The sequence below is a fragment of the Artemia sp. Qi Xiang Cuo genome, chromosome 13 (assembly GCF_049724085.1).
Source record: "Artemia sp. Qi Xiang Cuo chromosome 13, ASM4972408v1, whole genome shotgun sequence".
Classification (NCBI taxonomy): Eukaryota; Metazoa; Arthropoda; class Branchiopoda; order Anostraca; family Artemiidae; genus Artemia; species Artemia sp. Qi Xiang Cuo.
In genome coordinates, this window is record NC_142806.1 from 63,120,524 (window position 1) to 63,139,513 (window position 18,990).

The following is an 18,990-nucleotide window of genomic DNA, read 5'->3' on the forward strand; positions in this document are numbered from 1 at the left end:
ATAACATATAACCCTTGCCCCTGAAGACTGTGGGGGGAGGGTCCTGATCAAATATATAAGATACTGAGTTTTCAACTACGTTGAACAAAATAGTTAAATCAAAATTTCGATTGGGCGTGTTTGGGGAAATGGTGGGCGTGGAAGGGGTATCAGTTGCCTTAGAATCACTTTCGACAATTAAAAAGAGAACTATCCATTTAAATTTCCAATCGAATGAGCCCTTTTTGAAGTTTATACGACAATGTTGTCTATAAAACACCTTATATGCCCCCAGAGCATAACTGCCCTAAGGGTTGTGGGGGAGTGTCCCCCTCAAAAACATATTTTCTATCTTGAAATCAAATACGCTGAACAGATTAGCTATCTCAAAATTTTGATTGGATGTGTTTGGGGGAATGATGGGCGTGGGAGAGGGGGATAGTTGCCCTCCAATCACTTTCGACTATTGAAAAATTGCTTTGGCACACAAAATCCTATTAAGGTCAATTCCAAACAGTCGTGACCCCTTTGTGTCAGCAAGTGAAATGGTCTAAACCCCCTTATTGGAGCTATGTTTTTCAATCCATTGATTGTTGTCAATCGCTGTCCACAAGTTATGCAAGCTGTCTATTGTTCATATATAGGATTTTTATCAAAGAGGTATTCGTATAGACTTTGAAAAAAGCCTCATTCGATTTAAATTGAAAGTTATAGATCCGTTTTTTAAAGTCACGAATAATCGGACAGTAAACAACACTTATCCGAAAGGGGAGGGGGGAAGCTGGTTACCCTCCAATATCTTTTGACACCTAAAAAGTGAACTAGAATTTTCAATTTCCAATCAAATGAGCCCTCTATGAAGTTTATACGAGCATCCCTTTCATAAGAACCATATATGCCCTTAGGGTATAACTTATAACCCCTGTGCCCTGGACGGTTCTATTGACACCGGATTTTTTCTTCCCAGACCTTTGAACTATTTTTAACAAGATGTGTATCTCAAAATTTTCATCAAATGGGTTGGGGGATAGCTGTCCTCGGATCTCTTTTGACTATTAAAAAGTGAGCTTGAAGTTTCAATATCCAATCAAATGAGCCCTCTCTGAAGTTTATACGAGCATCCCTTTCATACGAACAATATATGCCCCAGGGCATAACTTACAACGCTTGCCCCCGGGCCCTGGGGGGTTGTGACGACACCTGAGTTTTTTTTATCTGACTTTTGAGAAATTTTTAACTTAATGACTATCTCAAAATTTTTATTGGATGCATTTGGGGAAAAGGGGCGTGGGTGTCAGTTGCCCTCCAGTATCTTTTGACTCGAAAAAACTTAACTAGAACTTTCAATTACTAATCAAATGAGCCATCTCTGAATCTTTTACGAGCATCCCTTCAATGAGAATCATATATTCCCCAAGGGCATAACTTACAACCCCTGCCCACGGGCCCTGGGTGGCTGTGTTGACCCCTGAGTTTTCGTTATATGGTCTTTGAACTATTTTTAAAAAAATGTATCTCAAAGTTTTTATCGGATGGTTTTGATAAAAAAGGGCGTGGAGGAGGAATAGATGCCCTCCAATCTCTTTTGACTCTTAAACGTGAACTAGAACTTTCAATTTCCAATCAAATGATCCCTCTTTGAAGTTAATACGAGCACCCTTCCATTAGACCTATATACGCCCCCAGGGCATAATTTACAATGCCTGCATCCGGGCCCTGGTGGGTTGTGTCAACACCGGATTTTTTGTTATATTATCTTTTAAATATTTTTAAAAAAATAGCTATCTCAAAATTTTTATGGGATACATTTGGGACAATTTGGTTTGGGGGGGGGGGAGCTGGGTGCCCTCCAATATATTTTGACGCTTAAAAATTGAACTAGAACTTTCAATTTCCAATCAAATGAGCCCTCTCAGAAGTTTATACGAGCATTCATTCCATAAGAACAATATATGCCTCCAGGGCATAACTTATAACCCTTGCCCCTGAAGACTGTGGAGGGAGTGTCCTGCTCAAACATATAAGATCCAGAGTTTTCAACTACGTTGAACAACATAGTTAAATCAAAATTTCGATTGGGCGTGTTTTGGAAAATTTTGAGCGTGGAAGGGGTGTCAGCTGCCTTAAAATCACTTTCGACGATGTAAAAAGAGAACTATCCATTTAAATTTCCAATCGAATGAGCCCTTTTTGAAGTTTATACGACAATGTTGTCTATAAAACACCTTATATGCCCCCAGAGCATAACTGCCCTAAGGGTTGTGGGGGAGTGTCCCCCTCAAAAACATATTTTCTATCTTGAAATCAAATACGCTGAACAGATTAGCTATCTCAAAATTTTGAGTGGATGTGTTTGGGGGAATGATGGGCGTGGGAGAGGGGGATAGTTGCCCTCCAATCACTTTCGACTATTGAAAAATTGCTTTGGCACACAAAATCCTATTAAGGTCAATTCCAAACAGTCGTGACCCCTTTGTGTCAGCAAGTGAAATGGTCTAAACCCCCTTATTGGAGCTATTTTTTTCAATCCATTGATTGTTGTCAATCGCTGTCCACAAGTTATGCAAGCTGTCTATTGTTCATATATAGGATTTTTATCAAAGAGGTATTCGTATAGACTTTGAAAAAAGCCTCATTCGATTTAAATTGAAAGTTATAGCTCCGTTTTTTAAAGTCACGAATAATCGGACAGTAAACAACACTTATCCGAAAGGGGAGGGGGGAAGCTGGTCACCCTCCAATATCTTTTGACACCTAAAAAGTGAACTAGAACTTTCAATTTCCAATCAAATGAGCCCTCCCTGAAGTTTATAAGAGCATTCCTTCCATAAGAACCATATATGCCCTCTGGGCATAACTTATAACCCTTGCCCCTGAAGACTGGGGGGGAGTGTCCTGCTCGACTGTTAAAAAGAGAACTAGCCATTTAAATTTCTAATCGAATGAGCCCTTTCTGAAGTTTCTACGACAATGTTGTCTATAAAAAACCTTATATGTCCCTAGGGCATAACTTACAACCCTTGCCCTAAGGGCTCTGGGGGAGTTATCATCCTAAAAGACCTAATTTCCAGAACTTAAAACTACGTTTAATAAAATCGATGTCACGAAATTTTGATTGGATGTGTTTGGGGAAAAGGTGGGCGTGAGACGGGGGTTAGTTGCCCTCAAATCACTTTCGACAATTGAAAAAGGGCACTAGCGCTTGAATTTCCAATCGAATGAGCCTTTTTTGAAGTTTCTACGACAATGCCTTCAATAAAAACCTTATAGCCCTCAGGGCATAACTTGAAACCCTTGCCCTAAGGGTTGTGGGGGAGTGTCCTCCTTAAAAACATATTTTCTATCTTGAAATCAGCTACGCTGAACAAACGGGCTATCGCAAAATTTTTATTTGATGTGTTTGGGGAAATGATGGGCATGGGGGGGGGCTACTTGCCATCCAATCACATTCGACTATTAAAAAGGGCACTAGCCCTTTGAATTTCCAATTGAATGAGCCTTTTTTGAAGTTTCTACGACAAAGCCTTCAATAAAAACCTTATATGCCCCAGGGCATAACTTAAAACCCTTGCCCTGAGGGTTGTGGGGGATTTCTCTCCACAAAAACATATTGTCTATCTGGAAATAAACTACGCTGAACAAAATGACTATCTCAAAATTTTGATTGGATGTGTTTGGGGGAATGATGGGCATGGGGAGGGGCTAGTTGCCCTCCAATCGCTTTCAACTATTAAAAGAGCACTATTCCTTGGAATTTCCAGTCGGATGAGCCTTTTTTGAAGTTTCTACGACAACGCCTTCTATTAAAACCTTATATGCCCCCAGGGCATAACTTAAAACCCTTGCCCTGAGGGTTGTGGGGAGTGTCCTCCTCAAAAATACATTTTCTATCTGGAAATCAACTACGCTGAACAAAATGGCTATCACAAAATTTTTATTTGATGTGTTTGGGGAAATGATGGGCGTGGGGGGGGGGGGCTTGTTTCCCTCCAAACACTTTCGAATATTAAAAAGGGCACTCTCCCTTTTAATTTCCAATCGAATGAGCCTGTTTTAAAGTTTTTACGACAACGCCTTCTATAAAAACCTTATATGCCCCCAGGGCATAACTTAAACCCCTTGCCCTGAAGGTTGTGGGGGAGTGTCCTCCTTAAAAATATAATTTTTATCTGGAAAGAAACTACGCTGAACAAAATGGCTATCTCAAAATTTTGAATGGATGTGTTTGGGGGGAATGTTGGGCGCGGGGGGAGGGGGCTAGTTGCCGTCCAATCATTTTCGACTATTAAAAAGGGCACTAGAACTCTCGATTTCCAATCAAATGAGCTTCCTTTGAAGTTTCTACGACGACCCCTTCCATATGAAGTGCCTCTGGGGAGAAAAATATAAATAATGAAACATTGGAGCCGTATGGCCTTTACTATAGGCAACGCTACAGCGTTGCCTCTGATAGCGCGATTGCGCTGCCTATGATTTATTCCGCTTGAGAGAGGGTTTCATATATCTATATTCTGCAGTGAATATTTCACTTTCATTCTAATCTTCCTTTCGTTACATTCTAAGATTAATCGAATATTTCGTTTCAGCTTCATGCAAATATTGTTTCTCCTTTTCTGGTGCTCTTTCTTTCATCTTTTCTCTTCATTCTGCTTTTTCTTTTTAGGCAAGACAAGGTAGAACGACAGTAATTGTAGCACATAGATTGTCAACAATCAGAAATGCCGACCATATTTTTGTTTTGGATGAGGGTAAACTCAAAGAGCAAGGAAATCACGAGGAACTTATGAAAATTGATAAAATATATGCATCTTTGGTAAAGGCTCAACAAGGAGCTAGTATTGGTGCAGCAGACACTAAAACAGGTAATTGTTTTTTTACTTTACTTTTGTTGTGATTAGGTAAAAAAAAATAAATGAAACTCAGAGAGCAAAGAAAATAACAAAATGAAAAATAAAATCAAAGCCTTTTCAACTGACAGTAAAGAGAAACATTAAAACTCAAAACTAAAAGAAATTATTCTGTATATGAAGGGGTTGGCTCTTCAAGACCTTGCGCTTCAAGCTAAAGTTTTTAGCACTTCAAAAAAAAATTCATTCTAATTAAAAGGACTTTGTGCTTCAGGAGTCGTTCTTAAAAAATTGGGACAAACAGTAAAACTTTAGCGTAAAGAGCAAGGTATTGAGGAAAGGGGTAACCCCTGTCATATACATAATAATTTCTATTCGTTTTCAGTTTTAATATTGTTCCTTACGTTCAGTTGAAAAAACTTGTTTTTTTATTTAATTTTTCATCTTTTTTTCCAATAATGCCGGTAAATAAGTACTCTCCCTTCTGAAATTAAATAGAAAACAAGTTTTTTTTAACAGCAAGTAAGGAGCGACAGTAAAACTTAAAACGAACAAAAATTATTCCTTATATGAAGGGGGTTGCCTCCTCCTGAACACCCCGCTCTTTACGCTAAAGTTTCTCAGAAATTCTGAAAAAAGTTTCACATTGTTCCAATTAAACACACATAGTGTTTCAGAAGTCGTTCTTAAAGAATTAGGGGAAAATCTAACTGTAGCGTAAAGAGCTAGGTGTTGAGGAGGAGGCAACCCCCTTCATATACGGAATAATTTCTGTTCGTTTTAAGTTTTAATGTCGCTCCTTACTTTCTGTTAAAAAAATTTGTTTTTTACTTAATTTCTAAATGTTTTTGAATTAATGCAAGTTCTGAAATTAGCTAACCGTGTATGAATAATTAAAACGAAATTTGCACATTAATTTTACTTTTTTTGGCTAAAGTGCCTTTCTCAAAATTTTGATTGTACGAAATTGAGAGATAAAAGGCAGAGAGGGTGCCTAGTTGCCCTCCAATTTTTTGGGTTCCTTAAAAAGGGCACTAGAACTTTTAATTTTATTTACGAACGTTTTAATTAATAATAAATATGCATTATTTATTAATTTTCTCCCAACTCTTTAAGAAAAACTTCTGAAACACTATCTTCGTTTAATTGGAACAATGAGAAGCTTTTTTTTATGATAATGCTGAAGCAGCATTACAAGCCCATTCTTTTGATATATTTATCGACATCAAAACTCCGTTTTTTAAAGTTTCGAGTACTATTGAGCCGTGCCGCTTGTACTTTTATTGTTTTCTTGTTAAGTATATGTTATTACGTATATGAAGGGGTTCGCACCCTAGTCAATACCTCTCTCCTTACGCTGAAGTTCGAGTTTTGTTCGAATCACAAACCCCGGAATCACAAAGGCCGTTTAATTGGAATAAATAGCTCTTTTGAAAGTACTAAAAAACTTTAGTGTGAAGAGCCAGGTATTGACTAGGGGGCGAACCCTCTCATATACGTAATAATTTATGTTTGTTTTTAAGTTTTAATGTTGCTCCTGACTTTCAGTTGAAAAAACTTGTTTTTTCTTAAAAAAAACTTCGGAAAAAACTTCGGTTTATGGGTGGAACGAAACTTGATGAAATTTATATATTTGAACTCAGCATAAAAATGTGCTTCTTTTAATGTAACTACGGGTATCACGTTTTTTAGAGTTATACTGGCATCCGGTTTTTAGAGTTTCAGTTGCTATTGAGCCAGATCGCTCGATATTTACAGTTCACTACCACGAACTGTTTGAAATTCCCTCCCATCACCAGAAACTCCTCTGTGGGAAATTCATCCAATTTAAAACTCTCCTTTCCATAAAATTCCGTTCGGAAGATTCCATCCTCACTAAAAAATATTATACGTAAACAATGGGTAAATTTGGCAGCTTACAGCACATTCCCTAGGGGCTGTTAGAGATTATGTTTATCCCCAATGGGATATTTATTGGACATTTCAACTGTGTTAAAAAAAATTACCATTAAAAAATTTTATCGGACGAGTTTAAAGAAAAAAGGGCGTGGGCGGGGGCTAGTTTCCCTCGAATCTTTTTGGTCACCTAAAAAGGGTACTAAAACTTTTGATTTTCAATCAAATGAGTCATCTCTCGATCTTCTAGAATCATTGGTTCGATACCATTACTCCTGGGGAAAAAAATTAACTAATAAAAACGCGTCATTGATCTTTCTTCTGGCAAAAAATGTACAATTTCACCTTTTTGTATATAGGAGCTTGAAACATCTTCAGAAGGGTTCTCTAATACGCTGAACCTGATGTTGTGCTTTCCATAAAGACTCCTTGATTTTTAGGGGGTGTTTCTTCCTTTCTCAAAAATTAGGCAATTTTTCTCAGACTCGTAACTTTTGATGGGTAGCGCTAAACTTGATAAATTTGGGATCAGAACAATAAGTCTATGCTTTTGATGTATATATTTATATCCCAATTTTGTTTTTTAGAGTGTTGGTTACTATTGAACCGCGTCGCAACTAAACTTATATCCTATCTGGCCTCAGTTTCTGCATTGGGGCTTCTTCTCTTTATATTAGTCGTTAAGTATAGCAACGGTATTTGTTTCTGTCTGGCACTAGATGTAGGAGTTGGGGGAGGTTCTGGCCATTGCAATTTCCATACAATCTCTTGCGAGGTCAGCCTCAAGATCTTGTGTCATGTACCTGACCTTCAAATATGATATTTGGAAGTTGACTTGATTCCATTTATGGGATATGACCAAGCCAGTGGAGTTGCTCACTTTTAATTCGGTCCAAGATGGTGCATGAGCAGTGGAGGAGTTTATGAAGGTCTTCATCGGATATCCTACTCGTTCAAAGTAGGTGATTCATAATAATCGGCGTAGGAATTTTGTTTCAAATGGGGAGATTTGACGTCCATCATCAGCGTTGATTGACCAATTTTCACTTGAATACATGGCAGTGGGAATTATGAGAGAGTTAAATAGCTCCAGACCTTCAGTGATTTTGATAGTAATTTATTATCATAGTAATTAGGATAGTAATTGGTGATAGGCTCTTAAAGCTGTTGTTGCCAAGTCAAGTGTACGACTAATCGCTTTTGACCAATCGTTATTAATGGTTAAAAGACTGACAAGGTAAACGAAAGATTCCGCATTTTCTATTTGCTCTCCATTTATGGAGAGTTATATGGCTCTGGATGCAGAGTCTCTAGATACCGTATGACCTTCGTTTTGGCTGTGTTGACGACCATTCCAATGGCTTCGGTTGCTGACACTGTCTCGTTTGTGTCTGCTTGGAGGAGATGTTCATGAATCTTTATTTTCACGATGTCGTCTGCTTAAGCTAACTGTTCGATTCATTTGCCTACAATGTATACGTTGTCTGTGGTTTTAGCGATTGATAAAGGTGCATTTCGGAAAAGACTAAACAGATAAGGGGACAGGAAGCCACTCTGGAGAACACTTGCTGACGTCTGGAACTCTTCCGTCAATCCTTTGAGCGTCTGAACCTAGCTAACGAAACTTAAATACATGCCTTCGATCAGGGCTACCATGCTTTTGGAGACTCCATAATGCAGAAGTATGTACCATAGCCCGTTGCGCCATAATAACTCAAATGAAAATAAAAAATTTAAAGCCAATAAAAAAAGTAAGAGCAGCTCATGTACGATCTATGTATGTGTCTCCATCAGTTGCCGAGTGGAGAATATTTGATCTGTGTTGGATCGACCTCTTCCGAAGCCGGCCTGATATTCTTCTAAGATGAGGTTTGCTAGGGATTTAAGTAGGTCAAGTAGGATTTTCTTAAGGATCTTTTCAGGTTGGCTTGTCAGGATAATTGGTCTATAGTTGTTACATCGCCTTTTCCACCCTTTTTATAAAGGGGGACGATCGTAGCTGTCACCCAGGATCTAGGGAAGTGGCCCGTTCCCTAGATGCCTGTTGTGACTTTCTGATAGACATATACCAGCTCTTCTGGGCCTCACTTAAGTAGCGCTTACTGAATTCCATCCGTGCCGGGTCCTTTTTTACACCCCCTGGGCTTTTTGTACATGTAGTGGCTATCACCTCTATTAAAGGCGTCTTCACATTCATTGCACTTGTCGTTGACGTATTGGCACAGAGCCTATCGTATTTTTCCTCTACTTGACTTTCAAAACTCTTTTATTCGTCCTGGCTTTGTCAGTCTTGTCTATTGACGTGATTTCGCTTTTCATCCCCTTTTAAGAGACCAAACAAATTGGAGGGTAACTAGACCACTTCCAACGTCTCTTTCTTCCACCAAAGACACCTGACAAATATTTTGAGATAGCCATTTTATTCAGCAAAGTTGAAAGATCTAATAACTACGCCTTCAGGAATGATATAGCCCCGTATGGTACCTGGGAAAATGACTGTAAGTTGCGGCATTGACCCGTTGTTCAATGTTATCTCTTATCGGGTAACATACGGTATTTTCTTAGGAGAGGGGGGAGAATCCCTCGGAGAGAATTTTCTTTCGGAAGGAAAGTCTTCGGGTGGCGGTATTTGCAGGAGAAAATTTTAAACGGGGGGAGTGAAGGGGATTTTCCGGCATGATTTGAAAACAGGTCAGAGATTAAATTCAAAAAAGGCTTTTTCAAATGAAAGTAAAGAGCAACTTTAAAACTTAAAACGGATGAAAATTATTCCGTATATAAGGGAGGCTGTCGTCTCCTCAAAACATCGCTCTTTCCGATTAAGTTTGAATTTTTGTCACTTTTATATTAAATGTGACAATCTTTCGAGAAAGACTGCTCAGCTACAAGGGCCGTTGGATTTGAAGTATTTTCAAAAAACTTTTCAGACTTTACCGTAAAGAGAGACAGATTGAGTAGGAGACAACCCCTTTCATATTCAGAATAATTTCCATTGGTTTTAAACTTGCTCCTTTGTTTTCATCTAAATAAACTTGTTCTTTATTCAAAATGGGGTTCTGAGTCGTCCACAAGTTTTAACACAACAAGTTTTAATAATTATAATTCGTCAATAAACATTGACGTAACACCTGCTGGCTCCCATGGAAACAGGGCTCCATTTAAATCCAGGGGGTGTGTCACAGGAATCCTAGGCATGTCACGGGAATCCGTGGGTGTGTCTCCCCAGTGTAAACATTGACGCAACATCTTTTGGCTCCCATGGAAACACGGCACCGCTTGTATTGTGGGGGCGTGCCATGTGACGTAACACCTGCATTTCTTAGAAAACAACTATATGACGTAACACACCCCTGCGTCTTCCCCTGAGGGAATCGCTGTTAAACTTTCTTCGTCATATTGAATCATTAAAGGAAGAAAAGAGTAGTGGGTATTGGTCCACTTAAAACCATGGAGGGGATACTGTGGCATCACGTGGCATTATGAGGCCTGAAACTAGAGCGCGGAATATAAAAATCTTCGATGTTTCTGAGCAATTGGTTATCCTGCAAATTTTGTTTGCCCAAGTAGGGCTAAAGACCATTTTTTTTTATAAAAACAGGCAGAAATCGATACTTCTCATATTTATGATCTAATTTTTATCTTAAAAGAACAGCAGAACTTTCCGTTTTAGTTTCAAATTAATTAAAAAAACTTTCCGAAAATTATGTTTTTCAAAGAATAGTAAAGGCCATTTTAAACTTAAGCTAAGCAGATACAAATACCTTTTAAAATTCAAACTCAAAACGACCAGAAATTACTATTAAAGAATAAATGAAACCCAAAACGAACAGAAATTAAATAAACAATCATAGCAAAAAGATACAACAAGCAATAATATAAATGAATAAATAGATATTAAAGCGAGTAATGCTTAGATTGAATATGAAAATCAAGCTTAAGACGAAAAAAATATTTTCCTATTGAAGTACAAATGAAACTTAAAACGAACAGAAATTAAACAAACAATCAATGCAAACAAACATATAATAGATATTAATGTAAATTGAAAAATAAATCTTAAAACGCGTGAAACTTAAATTGAGTATGCAAATCCAGCTTGAAACGAACAAAAATCACCACAAACAAGAGTTTGGGTATGACCTCCTTCTCTCACTGTAAAAGTCTAAAACCTACTGCGTCACTGGCGCTTTACTGAAAACTAATTTTATGACAAATATTTTCTTCTGTACTTAATATTGAAAATAAACATTAAAATTATAGTAACATTTTGAACTGATGAGCTTTCAACAATTAGTATCATTATACATGAAATATTTAGTTTGATTTATTAGCTCTTTTTAAGGTTGTTAAATACGAGTATAGTTTCACTACCAATAAGTGTTTGGATACGGCCTCTTTTCCTAACTGTAAATAAAAACCAAAAGCCTTCTGCGTCATTGGCGCGTAATTGAAAACGGATAATATTAACAATATTTTCTTTTCCAGTTCTTACAGCATTAAAAATAAAAATACGATTACAGTGAAATAAATTCTTGAACTGATGGATCTTTCAACAGTTAATATCATTACACATCAAATATTCAATTTGATGGTGTTTATACTTTCCAATACTGTTCAAGACGCATATAGTTTTCAGTAAAGCGCCAATGACGCAGTAGGTTTTAGACTTTTACAGTGAGAGAAGGAGGTCATGCCTAAACTCTTGTTTGTGGTAATTTTTGTTCGTTTCAAGCTTGATTTGCATATTCAATTTAAGTTTCACTCGTTTTAAGATTTATTTATTAATTTACATTAATATCTATTGTATGTTGGTTTGCATTGATTGTTTATTTAATTTCTGTTCGTTTTAAGTTTCATTTGTACTTCAATAGGAAAATATTTTTTTCGTCTTAAGCTTGAATTTCATATTCAATCTAAGCATTACTCCCTTTAAGATCTATTTATTTATTTATATTATTACTTGTTGTATGTTTTTGCTATGATTGTTTATTTAATTTCTGTTAGTTTTGGGTTTCATTTATTCTTTAATAGTAATTTCTGGGCGTTTTGAGTTTGAGTTTTAAAAGTTATTTGTATGCTCAGCTTAATTTTAAAATGGCCTTTACTTTGCTTTGAAAAACTAATTTTTTGGAAAGTTTTTTTTTAATTAATTTTTGTTCGTTTTTGATTGCAAAAAAAATTCACGTTTTTAAAAATTACTTATTTCAAAATCGAACTTAAAAAAAAGTTAAATATTCATCAAAGTATCAAAACTGGTATCAAAGTAACAATATCAAAGTGAAAAAATGGGTTTTTGTCAACCTTGGAGTTTTTATTATCTGATGTTTGAACTATTATTAACAAAATGGCTATCTCAAAATTTTTATCGCATGGGTTTGGGGAAAAAGGGCGTGGGGGGACTAGATTAAGCTTCGGTCTCTTTTGACTCTTCAAAAGTCAACTAGAATTTCTATTTTAAATCAAATGAGCCCTCTCTGAAGTTTATTCGAGTATCCCTTCTATAAGAATCTTATATATCCCCAGAGTATAAGTTACAACGCCTGTCCCTGAGTCCTGGGGGGGTTGTTTCAACCCTAGAGTTTTAATATCTGATGGTTGAACTATTTTTAACAAAATTGTCACCTAAAATTTTTATCGGATGGGTTTATCCATCCGATATACTCAAAGGTGTGGAGGGGCTAGTTACCCTCCGATCTCTTTTCACTCTCAGAAAATGAACTACATTTTTTAATTTCCATTCAAAAGAAACCTCTCTGAAGTTTATACATGCATACCTTCCATAAGAACCATATATGCCCCCAGAGCAATACTTACAACGCATGCCCCGGCTCTGGGGGGGGTTGTTGACACAGGAGTTTTTCTTATCTGACCTTTGAACTATTTTTCTTATTTCTTACAGATTATTTGGGGGGAAATGGCTGGGGGGGGCAGTTGCCCTCTGATCACTTTTGACTCTTAAAAAGGGCACTAGAACTCTCGATTTCCAATCAAATGAGCCCCCTTTGAAGTTTATAAGACGACCCCTTCTATATGAAGTGCCTCTGGGGAAAAAGTAAATGGAGTGTGGGGAGCGCTAGCTGCCCTCCAATCACTTTTGACTCTTAAAAAGTGATTTACATACTTTCAATTTCCAATCAAATGAGCCCTCTAGGAAGTTTATGCGAGCATCCCTTCCATAACAACCATAAATGCCCCCAGGAAATAACTTAAAATGCCTACCCCCGGGCCCTGGCGGGCTGTGTCGACACCGGAGTTTTTTGTTATCAGAACTTTGAACTATTTTTAACAAAATGTATATCTCAGAATTTTTATCTGACGAATTTAGGGCGTGGAGGAGGGGGGGGGCTAGTTGCCCTCCGATCTTAAAAAGTGAACAAGAACTTTTAATTTCCATTCAAATGAGTCCTCTCCAAAGTTTGTACGAGTATCCCTTCCATAAGAACTTTATATACCCCTAGAGCATTATTCATAACGCCTGCCTTCGGACCCAGGCGAGTTCTGTCGACACAGGAATTTTTCTTATCTGACATTTGAACTATTTTTAATGAAATGGCTATTATAAAAATTTTATCGGATGGGCTTGGGGAAAAAAAGCTGTGTGTGTGGGGGGGGGGGGGCTAGTTGCCCTCGGATATCTTTTGACTCTTGAAAATTTAACTATAACTTCCAATTTCCAATCAAATGAGCCCCCTCTGAAGTTTATACGAGCATCCCTTTCATAAGAACCATATACGTACGCCCCCAGGACAACAGTTCCAAAGCCTATCCCCCAGGATCTGGGGGGAGTTTTTTATCTAATTTTTGAACAATTTCCGGAACACTGACTATCTCAAAATTTGTAGCGGACGTGTTTTGGGAAAAAAGAGCATGGGGGGCAAGTTTAATTCTCTTGACCCTTAAAAGGTGAACTAGAATTTTCAATTTCCAAACAAATGAGCCCTCTATGAAGTTTATACGAGCATCCCTTTCATAAGAACCATACATGCCCTTAGGACATAACTTAGAACGCTTTCCCTGTGCCTTGGGGGGTTCTATTGACACCCAATTTTTTCTTATACGACTTTTGAACTATTTTTAACAAAATGTCTATCTCAAAATTTTCATCATATGGATTTTTAAAAAGAAGGCGTGGGGGGGGGCTAACTGCCCTCGGATCTCTTTTGACTATTAAAAAGTGAGCTCGAACTTTCAATATAAAATCAAATGAGCCCTCTCTGAAGTTTATACGAGCATCCCTTTCATACGAACAATATATGCACCAGGGCATAACTTACAACGCATCTCCCCGGGCCCTGGGGGGTTGTGATGACAACTGAGTTTTTTTATATGACTTTTGAGCAATTTTTAACTTAATGATTATCTAAAAAAATTTATTGGCTGCATTTGGGGAAATCGGGACTTGGGGGGGGGGCTAGTTGCCCTCCAATCTCTTTTGAGTCTGAACTGAACTAGAACTTTCAATTTCCAAACAAATGAGCCATCTCTGATTTTTTTTTACGAGCATCCCTTCAATAAGAACCATATATTCCCCCAGGGCATAACTTACAAAACCTGCCCTCGGGCCTTGGGGGGCTGTTTTGACCCCTGAGTTTTCGTTATACGGTCTTTGAACTATTTAAAAAAAGCTATCTCAAAGTTCTTATCGGATGGAATTGAGGAAAAAGGGCGTAAAGGCGGGGAGGCTAGGTGCTTTCCAATCTCTTTTGACTCTTAAAAAGTGATTTAGAACTTTCAATTTCCAATCAAATGATCCCTCTTTGAAGTTAATACGAGCATTCCTTCCATAAGACCCATATATGCGCCCAGGGCATAACTTACAACGCCTGCCCTCAGGCCCTGTAGGTTTGTGTCGACACCGGAATTTTTATTATATGATCTTTGAACTATTTTTAACAAAATAGCTATCTTAAAATTTTATTGGATGCATTTAGGAAAAAAAGGTTGGGAGGAGTTAAGCTGGTTACCCTCCAATATCTTTAGACGCTTAAAAAGTGAACTACAACTTTCAATTTCCAATCAAAAAGTTTATACGACCATTCCTTCCATAAGAACCATTCATATATGCCCCCAGGGCATAATTTATAACCGTTGCCCCTGAAGACTGTGGGGGGAGTGTCCTGCTCAAACATATAATTTCCAGAACTTTCAACTACGTTGATTAAAATGGCTATATCAAAAGTTTGATTGGATATGTTTGGGGAAATGGTGGGCGTGGAAGGGGTGTCACTTGCCTTAGAATCACTTTCGACTATTAAAAAGGAAACTAGCCATTTTAATTTCCAATAGAAAGAGCCTTTCAGAAGTTTCTACGACAACGTTGTCTCTACAAAACCTTATATGCCCCCAGGGCATAACTTAGAACCCTTGCCCTGAGGGCTGTGGGGCTGTTGTCATCCTCAAATACCTAATTTCCAGAACTTAAAAATACGTTAAATAAAATGGCTATCTCAAAATTTTTATGGGATGTGTTTGGGAGAATGATGGGCGTAGGGGGGCTAGTTGCCCTCGAATCACTTTTGAATATTAAAAAGAGTACTAAACCTTTAAATTTCCAATCGAATGAGCCGTTTTTGAAGTTTCTACGACAACGCCTTCCATAAAAACCTTATATGCCCCCATGGCATAAATTAAAACCCTTGCCCTGAGGGTTGTGGGGGAGTGTCCTCCTCAAAAACATATTTTCTATCTGGAAATCAACTACGCTGAACAAAATGGCTATATCAAAAGTTTGATTGGATGTGTTTGGGGAAATGGTGGGCGTGGAAGGGGTGTCACTTGCCTTAGAATCACTTTTGACTATTAAAAAGGGGACTAGTCATTTAAATTTCCAATAGAAAGAGCCCTTTCTGAAGTTTCTATGACAACGTTGTCTGTACAAAACCTTATATGCCCCCAGGGCATAACTTACAACCCTTGCCCTGAGGGCTGTGGGGGAGTTGTCATCCACAAAGACCTAATTTCCAGAACTCAAATCAACTTTTAATAAAATGGCTACATCAAAATTTTGATTGGATGTGTTTGGGGGAATGATGGGGGTGGGGGTGCTGCTTGCCCTCCAATTACTTTCGAATATTAAAAAGGGCACTAAATCTTTGAATTTCCAATCGAATGAGCCTTTTCAGAAGTTTCTACGACAACGCCTTCCATAAAAACCTTATATGCCCCCAGGGCATAAATTAAAACTCTTGCCCTAAGGGTTGTGGGGGAGTGTCCTCCTCAAAAACATATTTTCTATCTGGAAATCAACTACGCTGAACAAAATGGCTATCTCAAACTTTTGGTTGGATGTGTTTGGAGGAATGATGGGCGTGGGGGGGCTACTTGCCCTCCAATCACTTTCGACTATTAAAAAGGCACTAGCCCTTTGAATTTCCAATCGAATGAGCCTTTTATGAATATTCTACGACAACACCTTCTATAAAAAACCTTATATGCCCCAAGGGCATAACTTAAAACCCTTGCCCTGAGGGTTGTGGGGGAGTGTCCTCCTCAAAAACATATTTTCTCTCCGGAAAACAACTACGCTGAACAAAATGGCTATCTTAAAATTTTGATTGAATGTGTTCGGGAGAATGATGGGCTTTGGGGGGGGGGGCTAGTTGCCCTCCGATCACTTTCGACTCCTTAAAAGGGCACTAGAACTCTTTATTTCCAATCGACTGAGCCCCCTTTGAAGTTTCTACGACGACCCCTTCCATATGAAGTGCCTCTGGGACAAAAAAAAATAAACAAGAAGAAAACATTGGAGCCGTATGGCCTTTACTATAGGCAACGCTATAGCGTTGCCTCTGATAAGCCCTCTTCCATGATTGTTAAACCATAGTTCGTTGTCATTACCCCTTTGCAAAAATGCTAATAAATTTTAAGTGGTATTTTAAACCTAAGGAAGTTTGTGTATGCGAAGTCACCATGAAAAGAAATTTTTTTATAGGTGCAATTTATTATCCAAATTATTTATTTTTTACATTAGGTTACTATTAGTACCAGCTGTTCTTTACACACAGTTCAGGATGAAAATATTAAGCATAAAGACGGACAAATCAAAGAATATTTTTAAGAACAAATATTAAGAGGGGAATAGACTCTCTGCCTTAGAATATAAATTTGAACGTCATGTTGAAGACTAGGTCAGGCCTGGGGTAGAAAAGGTAGGGTTCATCTTTTACCCTTATCTCTAATCTACATACCCTCGTTTACAAAATTTTGAATCCTCGGGAAGGGGGATTAAACAAGTAAAGTCTATCTAATTAGAGGAATATAAGACTCCGATAGATTGTTTTACCAAATGAATAAAAAGTCAAATTCACAGGTGTAGAAAACAGTCTTTAAAATCCAATTATGCATTAAATCAGCTCCATAAATTGAAAGATCGAATAAACTAAAGTTCATATTAATTTGCATTTATAAACTACAATTTCAGTGAAGCTGCCTCTTTACCAAGAAGAAGAATTTACGGAAGAAGAAGATGAATATCAAAATCCTGGGCTGGCGGCATTGCCATCTTCTATAGCTCGTCAAATGTCTTATCGCAGCAACAAAATGCGAATGAAGAGAAGGACGTCTTTACCCTTGGTATATACTAACTCTAAGAGGTCCGCTGGAAGCATGCCGGGTCTAATCATATTGAGAAGCTATCCAATGCGCATTCATAAATATATCACATATATCTTTACAAATGAAAATAACAAAGTGTCCTTTTGGGAAAAATTGTTTCGTTTATAGGCAGTGTCATTTGAAAATTGACAACGTTCTCCAATTTAATATAATAATATCAAAGCAGTCAATATGTTCACGATTTTAAACTATAAGCAGCTTCAAATAATAAAACACTGCATAAAAACCTTTAAAAAAAGAGTAAATTACTATTCTCAGTTATTAATGTTTTGTTATTCTCCAGCACTTCCCCTACATATAAACCAATATGTTTAGTACATATATGTAATAATTAACTATCAGAAAACCGAAGGAAAATGCTCTTGAGGAAATTTTCAGGGAATACTTGAGCAAAAATTTTAACTGCGCATTGGAAAAGGCTTATATAGACCCGAAATACCTACAGTGAACCTCCAGATAATGAATAGACTAATACTGAAGGAAAAAATATTGCCTACCATCTAGCGTTCCTCTTCAGCACTAATGTTAAAATATTCAGAGAAAAAAGAATAGCAGAGAAAAAAGAATTAATCCAAACAAAAAATTAGTAAGTAAGCCCACCAGGGGCGTAATTTGCTATGGAGCAGGGGGGGGGGACAAATGCCCCTTCCAGAAATCGGTTTGCCCCCCCCCCCCCAACCCCAGTTTCCCCCTGCTGAAATTTGGTTCTTCTCAATTCTTGTCAAAACTAAGACAAACCTGCATAATTCAAGCATCAACAGAAATAGATCAGTTTTTTAGTACATATTTACCTTTACAGTATTGTAAATGACCGTTATATAGTACTATAAAGTACCTTTATAGTACTTTTAAAGTAGTAAATAGTACATTTATGATACCAAAAGGCTATTATTTTTTAGTTTAAATGTCCTTTTCAGTTGATTTAGGAAAAGGGGCTCCAACTTTGGCCCCCGCCCCAAGATTTTGACGAAATTACGGCCCAGAATCCCACTATTGTCATTTTTAAACTTACAATTTTTTTTCAATAAGGCTTACCTTAGAGAATGACGTTGAAGATTGGACAAAATAAATAACGACAATAAAATTTTAGAAAAAGAGGGAAAAGGCGAAGAAAAAAAATTAGCAAAATAGTAAAATAAACCTTAAGGATACTCTTTAGAAGAAAAGGAAGGAGTGAAAAGCAGGGCAGTATCCAGGATCTGTCTTTGGGGGATATTTTTTTGGGGGGAAAAGGGGGGGGGGGGTAAAACGCTTTTTAAAACACATCAAAAATTTGTTTATGTGTCTTTTTGTTACGTTTTTTAAGTTGGACAAACATTTTTTTTGTTTGGGGGGTGGCTAAACCCCCTGACCCTCCTCCTGGAAATGGCCTCTTCCTCTTTTGAAACCAGCACAAATCTACAATTTAATGCAGCTATACCCTTGAACTGCAGTTCAGCGTCAGGGTAAACTAGTCAAAATTGAAACAATATCTACAGAACAACTGAGAGTTATCAAAATCGCTTTAAGAAGAGCAAATTAAAAAAAAAAAAAAAAAATATAGAGTATCTGTGTAAAACAAAATTTTATCCGTCACACAGTTCGTCGTAAATAGCTGTAACTAAGGAGGGATTTATGGTGCTAAAAACTAAAACTCTAAAAAAAAGAATTTTAA

At 37.5% G+C, this 18,990-nt stretch overlaps 1 protein-coding gene across 1 annotated transcript in view; it reads left to right on the forward strand.

Moving 5' to 3' along the window:
• The window catches only part of LOC148945532 (uncharacterized), a 257,374-nt gene extending 239,854 nt beyond the window's left edge, over positions 1 to 17,520 (forward strand). The window contains exons 16-17 of the mRNA XM_089099073.1: positions 4,643 to 4,841; positions 17,143 to 17,520. Of these exons, the coding sequence (XP_088955199.1) occupies positions 4,643 to 4,841; positions 17,143 to 17,444 (501 nt within the window). The 3' untranslated portion in view covers positions 17,445 to 17,520. The remainder of the gene's footprint in view (positions 1 to 4,642; positions 4,842 to 17,142) is intronic.
• Positions 17,521 to 18,990: the final 1,470 nt, after the last annotated feature.